Source organism: Nerophis ophidion, linkage group LG04 (genome assembly GCF_033978795.1).
Source record: "Nerophis ophidion isolate RoL-2023_Sa linkage group LG04, RoL_Noph_v1.0, whole genome shotgun sequence".
Taxonomy (NCBI): Eukaryota; Metazoa; Chordata; class Actinopteri; order Syngnathiformes; family Syngnathidae; genus Nerophis; species Nerophis ophidion.
This window is the reverse complement of record NC_084614.1, coordinates 14,477,996-14,488,465: the sequence shown is the minus strand read 5'-3', so window position 1 is coordinate 14,488,465 and position 10,470 is coordinate 14,477,996. Positions and strand designations below refer to the sequence as shown.

At 37.6% G+C, this 10,470-nt stretch overlaps 1 protein-coding gene and 1 long non-coding RNA gene across 2 annotated transcripts in view; one reads left to right on the top strand and one right to left on the bottom strand.

The window, feature by feature from the left end:
• Positions 1 to 3,008: 3,008 nt before the first annotated feature.
• LOC133550963 (uncharacterized) overlaps positions 3,009 to 10,470 on the bottom strand; it is a 22,070-nt gene continuing 14,608 nt past the window's right edge. Inside the window, exon 3 of the long non-coding RNA XR_009806404.1 lies at positions 3,009 to 3,944. This is a non-coding gene — a long non-coding RNA (uncharacterized LOC133550963). The remainder of the gene's footprint in view (positions 3,945 to 10,470) is intronic.
• Positions 6,451 to 10,470, top strand: part of dclk3 (doublecortin-like kinase 3) — a 9,797-nt gene continuing 5,777 nt past the window's right edge. The window contains exon 1 of the mRNA XM_061897152.1: positions 6,451 to 6,801. Within this exon, the coding sequence (XP_061753136.1) occupies positions 6,514 to 6,801 (288 nt within the window). The 5' untranslated portion in view covers positions 6,451 to 6,513. The remainder of the gene's footprint in view (positions 6,802 to 10,470) is intronic.

The following is a 10,470-nucleotide window of genomic DNA, read 5'->3' as shown; positions in this document are numbered from 1 at the left end:
AAGTAGCAAATATAAAAACAATTTTCTTCAATTAAAAATAATAATAAAATATTTTCTTCAAATCAAAATAAATGATTCACAAGTATAGAAACTATTTTCTGCAAGTATAAAAACTATTTTCTTCAATTAAAAAAAAAGATTTGGGTTAAAAAAAACATTTTCTTCAATTAAAAAATTATTTGCGAGCATAAAAATATATTTTTTCAACTAAAAAACGATTTGCAATTAAAAAAAAATATTAATTTAACATCTTCAATTAAAAAAACATTTTCTTCTATTAAAACCAATTCGCAAGTATACGTATTTTCTTCACGATTGGTAAGTATACAAAACAATTTTCTGCAATTAAAAAAAAGTAGCAAATATAAAAACATTTCGTCAGTTAAAAAAACTATTTGCAATTTAAAAAATATTTTTTTCAATCAAAATAAATGATTCACAAGTATAGAAACTATTTTCTGCAAGTATAAAAACTATTTTCTTCAATAAAATAAAAATATTGGGGTTAAAAAAAACATTTTCTTCAATTAAAAAATTATTTGCGAGCATAAAAATATATTTTTTCAACTAAAAAACGATTTGCAAGTTAAAAAAATATTCAAAAAAATGTTCAATTAAAACCAATTCGCAAGTATAAAAAGTATTTTCTTAAAATCAAAAAAAGTCACAAGTAAAAAAGCATTTTCTCTACTAAAAAAAACGATTTGCAAGTATACAAAACAATTTTCTGCAATTAAAAAAAGTAGCAAATATAAAAACAATTTTCTTCCATTAAATAATTTGCATGTATAAAAACAATTTTCTTCAATTGTTCAATGAGTCGCAAGTATAAAAACATTTTTTCACTTGAAAAAAATATTTTCAATATGAAAAAAATATTTTCTTCAAACAAAATAAATGATTCACAAGTTTGGAAACTATTTTCTGCAAGTAAAAAAAAAAACAATTTGCAATCAAAAAATAAATTTTATTCAATTAAATTATTTGCAGGTAGAAAAACAGTTTTTCTTCAATTAAAAAAATGATTTACAAGTATGAAAACAATGTTCCTTAATTACAACAGATTTGCAGAGCAGGTGCTGCTGCTGAGTCCATTTAAGGCCGTCAGGGTGGCGAGTAGTTAGGAGGCATACATAAATAACATTACATGATTTACAACACAGGCATGATAAAATACATGTGTTAGCTCGAAGGTTGAACTTGTTCCCCTCTCTTCTGGCCGCCATTTTACTCTCCATCCTGTTTCTTCTTTTATGTTAGTTTTGGCAGAGGGCACCATGTGCAAATAACAGCGGCCCTGACGGCCTTAAATCGTTGAGTTCTCTCAGTGCAAGTATGAGAATTGCGCAGAGTGGAATATTGTAAAAAATTGTTTTTATTCTTGCAAAGTATTTTTACTTGCAGAATTTTTTAAATTTTTTTTTACTCACAAATATTTTTTTTTAACTTAAAAAATTATGTTTTAATTGAAGAAAAATGTTTATGCTTGCGAATTGTTTTCTATCTGAAGAAAATGGTTTTATATACTTGCAAACGTTTTACGTTCAAATTGTTATTATACTTTCAGAACTGTTTGCAACTTTCAAATCATGTTTTTAACTGAATAAACTTTTTTTAATACTTGCACATTATTTTCTTTAAAGAAAATAGTTTGGTTTTATTCTCGCGATTATTATTTTTTTCTTGAAAATAATTTATTTTTTGCAAATTCAATGTTTTTATACATGCATTTTTTTTTACTTGCAGACAATTGTTTTTTACGTGCAAATATTTTGTATTGAAGAAGAAGCTTCATTGTTTTTACTTGCAAATGTTTATTTTTATTTAAGATTTTTTTTTTTATACTTGCAAATAGTTGTGCGAATCAAAACATTTTTGTGTGTTTGTGGAGTTTTGGTAGTAATTTCACTCTATAAATATAGCTTCTTTGTTTTCAAGCCATTAATTCCCATACATTTATTTCTCATCACCCACATCCACTTTTAACTGAATACATTTTTTTTAATACTTGAACATCATTTTCTTTAAAGAAAATAGTTTTACTCGCAAATTGTTTTTTTCATTGAAAAAAGTTGCTTTTATTATTGCGATTATTTTTTTTACTTGAAAATTATTTTTTTGCAAATTTTTTTTTGCAAAAAATGTTTTTATAAATGCATTTTTTTACTTGCAGACAATTGTTTTTTACGTGCAAATATTTTGTATTGAAAAAAAAGCTTCATTGTTTTTACTTGCAAATGTTTTTTTTTTATTCAAGATTTTTTTTTTACTTGCAAATAGTTGTGCGATTCAAAAACATTTTTGTGTGTTTGTGGAGTTTTAGTAGTAATTTCACTCTATGAATAAAGCTTTGTTTTTAAGCCATTAATTCCCATACATTTACTTCTCATCACCCTCATCAACTAAACATATTTTAAAAAAATCACAATACTTATAGAACATGTACACAAAAAACTATCTGTCAACACTGAATATTGATTGCATTGTTGCATTTCTTTTCACAGCTTATGAACTAAAATTCATATTTGGTTGACGTATTATTCAATAAATATATTTATAAAGGATTTTTGAATCGTTGCTATTTTTTAGAATATTTTTGAAAAAAACTTACGTACCGCTTGGCATACCTTGAAGTACCCCCAGGGGTACGCGTTCCTCCATTTGAGAACCAATGATCTAGAGATTTAAACCTTGATTAACAATAATACAAAATAATGACACATTTTAAATATTTTTTTGACCAAAATCCTTAGGGGTCCCTGGGATCAAGCCTGAGTGGAGGCCTAAATGTATATTTTTACACATATATTGTATTGTTTTTAAAAAAAAAACCATATCAAAATGGCCCCCGCTTGCTTTGATTTTTCAGTGTGCGGCCCTCAGTGGAAAAAGTTTGGACACACCTGATCTACAGCTTATATTTTTCCATGTCAAATTTAAATACTGTAATACCACTATGAGCCTTAGGAGGCGAGAACGTGTCACAGCACACAGGTACTTACGCAAATGCATCACTTGAGCACGAAGAAGCAACCAAAACGGAAGCTCGACATTTCAATGAGGTCCTATTCTTAACATAGATTCCACTCTAATAGTTAATTCATATTCAACATGTAAATACTGCGCACTAATTACAATTTGAGTTACACTGCTTACTACTTCCCTCATGAGTTGCGTTTTGTGGGCGAAAGTAGACCGCTCGAGCATTGCGTTGGTACTCAGGCGCCCTCTGCTGGTCAAATGATGAAGTCATGGTTGAGTGCTCAAAGAGAATAGTGAAAGGTAATGTATGTTTAGGTGATAAAGAACAGGATATAGATCCGGGAGAGGACAAAGGGGATTTGTTTCTAGGAGACTAACCCAGGAGGAGGGGTCTTAGAGGACCACTTTATGGCGCATTAGTGTGTTAATATAACGCCTAAGCGCAGATTGAAATTCCTTCGAAGCAACAAACATTATTGAGTATAGCTAAAACTTTTATACTGGCTGTTACACTTCCGGAAGTCAGTTTCAAAATAAAAGTTTACCAAAAAATAGTCACTTCCTGAAAGCGTCACCAAATACATCAATAAGTCAAATTATAGTCATTGTCCCACTCAGTAATAATAACAATAATAATAACATGCATGAAACGTGGCTTCATTTCGACCCAGAGAGGAATGTTGTAGTTTTACTTGGAAAATAACCCAACCCAACTTCCTTCTACGTTCCCCCAACCCATTTCAACTTGACAAGTAACCATGACAACCGCGTACGCCGACCCGTTCATTCACAGACAGGTGCTTGAGTTGGGGAGCAACACTTCATCCGACTTGACACGTAAAAAGTTCAAATTAAACTCGTCTTACTTGCTGTTGTGGACAGGAAACATGGCGCCGCCTCAGATGGCTCGCGTGGGATGCGAAGTGTCGCGGAAATGGAAAGCAGCACGTGAGTCTGACGTCCTAATGAAAAATGAAACCAATTAGCGTTAAAAAGTGATTATTACATGTTGCCCATATAAGGACATGGTCAACAAATACAGTCAAGTAATGTTTTTCATGCACTCTTATTAACCTCACTGATTAATATGTTTGCTTTTGAGTGAAAGCAATTTTAGCCATATATATATATATATGTATATATATGTATATATATGTATATATATATATATATATATATATATATATATATATGTGTGTGTGTGTGTGTATATATATGTATATATATATATGTTTATGTATATATGTGTATATATATATAACTATATTTATGTATATATTTATATATATGTGTATATATATACACATACATACACACATATTTACATATATACAGACATATACACACACATTTATAAACATACATACATAAACATACACACATACATATACATGCATACATATACAAACACACACACATGCATGCATACACACACACATTTGTTTTTTGAGCTAAAGTACTAAAACTAAATGTTAAAATATTTTAACATCATGCTAAGTTAGCAACCCCAGCATAGCTTTGTGAGCTACATGCTAACGTTACATTTTAACATGCTAGATTAGCAACAATGGTATAGCTATGTGAGCTACATGCTAACATTTCGATTCAACATCATGCTAGGTTAGTGACACCAGCATAGCTATGTGAGCTACATGCTAATGTTACATTTTAGCGGGTTAGCAACATTAGCATAGCTATACAAGTTACACACGAACAATACATTTTAGCATCATGTTAGGTTAACGACACGGACATAGATATGTGAGTTACATGCTTACATTAAATATAAACATGCTACGTTAGTGACACCAACATAGCTACGTGAGCTACATGCTAACGTTACGTTTTAACATCATGCCCAGGTTAGCAACATTAGCATAGCTATACAAGTTACAAGCAAACAATACATTTTAACTTAATGGTAGGTTAACGACACGGACTTAGCTATGTGAGCTACATGCTAACATTACATTTTAACATCATGCCCGGGTTAGCAACATTAGCATAGCTATACAAGTTACACGCGAACAATACATTTTAACTTAATGCTAGGTTAAGAACACGGACATAGCTATGTGAGCTACATACTAACATTACATTTAAACATCATGCTACATGCTAATGTTACATTTTAACATCATGGCCAAGTTAGCAACGTTAGCATAGCTATACAAGTAACACGCGAACAATACATTTTGACTTCATCAATCAATCAATCAATCAATGTTTACTTATATAGCCCTAAATCATTAGTGTCTCAAAGGGCTGCACAATGCTAGGTTAACAACATAGCCCTAAATCACTACTGTCTCAAAGGGCTGCACAATGCTAGGTTAAAACACGGACATAGCTATGTGAGTTGCATGCTAACATAAACATCATGCTACATGCTAACGTTACATTCTAACATCATGCCCGGGTTAGCAACATTAGCATAGCTACACAAGTTACACGCTAACAATACCTTTTAACTTCATGCTAGGTTAACGACACGGACATAGCTATGTGAGCTACATGCTAACATTACATTTAAACATCATGCTACATGCTATTGTTACATTTTAACATCATTAGCATAGCTATACAAGTTACACGCGAACAATACATTTTAACTTAATGCTAGGTTAACGACACGGACATAGCTATGTGAGCTACATGCTAACATTACATTTAAACATCATGCTACATGCTAACATTACATTTTAACATCATGCCCGGGTTAGCAACATTAGCATAGCTATACAAGTTACACACAAACAATACATTTTAACTTAATGTTACGTTAACGACACGGACATAGCTATGTGGGCTACATGCTAACATTACATTCAAACATCATGCTACATGCTAACGTTACATTTTAACATCATGCCCGGGTTAGCAGTATTAGCATAACTATACAAGTTACACACAAACAATACATTTTAACTTCATGGTAGGTGAACAACAGACACAGCTATGTGAGCTACATGCTAACATTACATTTTGACATCATGCTGCGTTACAATTTATGAAAACAATACAACTATTTTATGGGGGGCTTGAACATTTGTTTTTTCGTGACTAAACAATTGGACAAAAAACATTTTTTTCTTCTTAGTTACACATTCTGTAGTGAAAAAAAATATCAGTCATGTTCATAACTGTGGATATTGAAAAATGTATTTTCAGTATCTTCTAAAGACTCCATACTTTAGAACACTCGGTCAAGACATACAATTATTGTGTTATTTAAGTTCTTAATGCTTGTCCCTTAGAGGACACAACTGCAATGCTGGGTCTTAAAAGTGTCTTGTGTCAAAAGTAGTGTATAAAAGAACTACTTATACAAAGATACATTTTGTCCAAAGAGTAATATCCAACATGTTTGTGTGTGTCATTAATCATGCACACGTCACTGAGCCTTACCAGGTCAAGAAGCTTTTGTAGTGTGTGTGTGTGTGTGTGTGTGTGTGTGTGTGTGTTGCAAGGCTTAAAGAAGCCTGAATAATTTATCCATGGAGACTCTCAGATAGCACTTGCACTCATGTGATGGAAAACTTTCCAAATCTGACCCAGCACTTTACTTGCAAGGAGATATTGTTACAAAACGTGTTTGTTGTTGCTGCGGTTTCAGCTGGCCCCGGACTATCCTTAAGGCGCGCCGGTGTGGCACCCCCGCCCTGGCCGGGACACCCCCGCCGCACGGGACAGATCCGCCGGACGGAGTGTCCCCCTCCCCCCCCGCTGCCGCTCTTCCACGGCCGCCACGCGGAACAGAGCGCCGAGCGTCCCCGCCTGGTCACAGTCGTCCGGCCCGGTCAAGGTGCGCCGCGCAAGGTGAGTGCTCGATGTTTGACGTTCCTACCGGGAACACGCTGCTTTTGTGTCCACTTTGAACATACACACTGCAACTGAGCACTTGTCACACTTAATAAAAGTGCTGGTCATATTATTAGAATATCATGAAAAAGTTGATTTATTTCATCAATTCCATTTAGAAAGTCAAACTTGTAGAATGTATGCATTCATTCCTAACAGTCTGATACATTTCAAGTGTTTTTTGCCAAAAAGGAGATGATTATAGCTGACAACCAATGAAAACCCCAAATTCAACATCTCAGAAATTTAGAATATGGTGAAAAGGTCAGATATTGAAGACACCTGGTGCCACACTCTAATTAGCTAATTAACTCAAAACACCTGGAAAAGCCTTTAATAGTCTCTCGTTTTGATTCTGTATGACACACAATTATGGGGAAGACTGCTGACTTGACAACAGTCCAAAAGATGACCATAGATACTTTAAAGAAGGAGGGCAAGACACAAAAGGTCATTGCCAAAGAGGTTGGATGTTCCAAGAGCTCTGTGTCCAAGCGCATTAATAGAGAGGCGAAGGGAAGACAAAGATGTGGTAGAAAAAAGTGTACAAGCAAGAGGGATAACCGCGCCCTGGAGATTGTCAAACAAAACAGATTCAAAAATGTGGGGGAGATCCACAAAGAGTGGACTGCAGCTGGAGTCAGTGCTTCAAGAACCACCACCCACCGACGTATGCAAGATATGGGCTTCAGCTGTCGCATTCCTTGTGTAAAGCCACTCTTGAATAAGAGACAACGTCAAAAGCGTCTCGTCTGGGCTCAAGACAAAATGGACTGGACTGCTGCTGAGTGGTCCAAAGTTATGTTTTCAGATGAAAGTACATTTTGTATCTCCTTTGGAAATCAAGGTCCCAGAGTCTGGAGGAAGACAGGAGAGGCACAGAATCCACGTTGCCTGAAGTCCAATGTCAAATTTCCACAATCGGTAATGGTCTGGAGTGCCATGTCATCTGCTGGTGTTGGTCCACTGTGTTTCCTGAGGTCTAGGGTCAATGCAGCAGTCTACCAGGAAGTTTTAGAAACACATTATGCTGCCTGCCGCGGACCAATTTTATGGAGGTGAAGATTTCATTTTCCAACATGACTTGGCACCTGCACACAGTGCCAAATCTACCAGTACCAGGTTTAAGGACCATGGTATCCCTGCTCTTGATTGGCCTGCAAACTCACCTGACCCTAACCCCATAAAAAACCTATGGGGTATTGTGAAGCGGAAGATGCGAGATGCCAGACCCAACAATGCTGAAGAGCTCAAGGCCACTATTAAAGTAACCTGGGCTCTCATAACACCTGAGGAGTGCAACAGACTGGTGGACTCCATGCCACGCCGTATTGCTGCAGCAATTCAGGCAAAAGGAGCTGCAACTAAGTATTGATTGCCGTACATGCTGAAACTTTCCATGATCATACTTTTCAGTTGGCCCACATTTCTAAAAAATATTTTTTGGTACTAGTCATAACTAATATTCTAATTTTCTGAGATACTGAATTTGGGATTTTCAGTAATTGTCAGTACTAATCATCAACATTTGAAGAAATAAACATTTCAAATATATCACTATGTGTGTAATGAATTGATATAATATGTAAGTTTCACGTTCTGAATATAATTACTGAAATAAATCAACTTTTTCATGATATTCTAATAATATAAACAGCACCTGTAGATGCACTGGAAATATATCTGTATATTTTACGTTAGAAAACTGGCAGCTCAGTTGCCAGGATTTTACTGTAAAATATATATTTTTTCAACTGTGCAAAAACCATCTTATTTTTCTAAATAAAATTCTGGTGACTTAGTTATTTAATCTACAGATTTTATTTACACCGTACAGTATATCAGCTACAGAAATGTAACATTAAAGGCCTACTGAAACCCACTACTACCCACCACGCAGTCTGATAGTTTATATGTCAATGATGAAATATTAACATTGCAACACATGCCAATACGGCCTTTTTAGTTTACTTAATCCATCCATCCATCCATCATCTTCCGCTTATCCGAGGTCGGGTCGCGGGGGCAACAGCCTAAGCAGGGAAACCCAGACTTCCCTCTCCCCAGCCACTTCGTCTAGCTCTTCCCGGGGGATCCCGAGGCGTTCCCAGGCCAGCCGGGAGACATGGTCTTCCCAACGTGTCCTGGGTCTTCCCCGTGGCCTCCTACCGGTTGGACGTGCCCTAAACACCTCCCTAGGGAGGCGTTCGGGTGGCATCCTGACCAGATGCCCGAACCACCTCATCTGGCTCCTCTCGATGTGAAGGAGCAGCGGCTTTACTTTGAGTTCCTCCCGGATGGCAGAGCTTCTCACCCTATCTCTAAGGGAGAGCCCCGCCACACGGCGGAGGAAACTCATTTCGGCCGCTTGTACCCGTGATCTTATCCTTTCGGTCATGACCCAAAGCTCATGACCATAGGTGAGGATGGGAACGTAGATCGACCGGTAAATTGAGAGCTTTGCCTTCCGGCTCAGCTCCTTCTTCACCACAACGGATCGGTACAACGTCCGCATTACTGAAGACGCCGCACCGATCCGCCTGTCGATCTCACGATCCACTCTTCCCTCACTCGTGAACAAGACTCCTAGGTACTTGAACTCCTCCACTTGGGGCAGGGTCTCCTCCCCAACCCGGAGATGGCACTCCACCCTTTTCCGGGCGAGAACCATGGACTCGGACTTGGAGGTGCTGATTCTCATTCCGGTCGCTTCACACTCGGCTGCGAACCGATCCAGCGAGAGCTGAAGATCCCGGTCAGATGAAGCCATCAGGACCACATCATCTGCAAAAAGCAGAGACCTAATCCTGCGGTTACCGAACCGGAACCCCTCAACGCCTTGACTGCGCCTAGAAATTCTGTCCATAAAAGTTATGAACAGAATCGGTGACAAAGGACAGCCTTGGCGGAGTCCAACCCTCACTGGAAATGTGTTCGACTTACTGCCGGCAATGCGGACCAAGCTCTGGCACTGATCGTACAGGGAACGGACCGCCACAATAAGACAGTCCGATACCCCATACTCTCTGAGCACTCCCCACAGGACTTCCCGAGGGACACGGTCGAATGCCTTCTCCAAGTCCACAAAGCACATGTAGACTGGTTGGGCAAACTCCCATGCACCCTCAAGAACCCTGCCGAGAGTATAGAGCTGGTCCACAGTTCCACGACCAGGACGAAAACCACACTGTTCCTCCTGAATCCGAGGTTCGACTATCCGACGTAGCATCCTCTCCAGTACACCTGAATAAACCTTACCGGGAAGGCTGAGGAGTGTGATCCCACGATAGTTGGAACACACCCTCCGGTCCCCCTTCTTAAAGAGAGGAACCACCACCCCGGTCTGCCAATCCAGAGGTACCGCCCCCGATGTCCACGCGATGCTGCAAAGTCTTGTCAACCAAGACAGCCCCACAGCATCCAGAGCCTTAAGTAACTCCGGGCGGATCTCGTCCACCCCTGGGGTTTACTTAATTGCAATTTTAAATTTTGCGCCGAAGTATCTTGCTGAAAACGTCGGTAAGATGACGCGTGACGTCTCAGATTGTAGCGGACATTTTTTTCAGGCCCGATCCAAGCTATTAGTAGTCTTCTTTAATCGCATAACTACACAGTATTCTGGACATC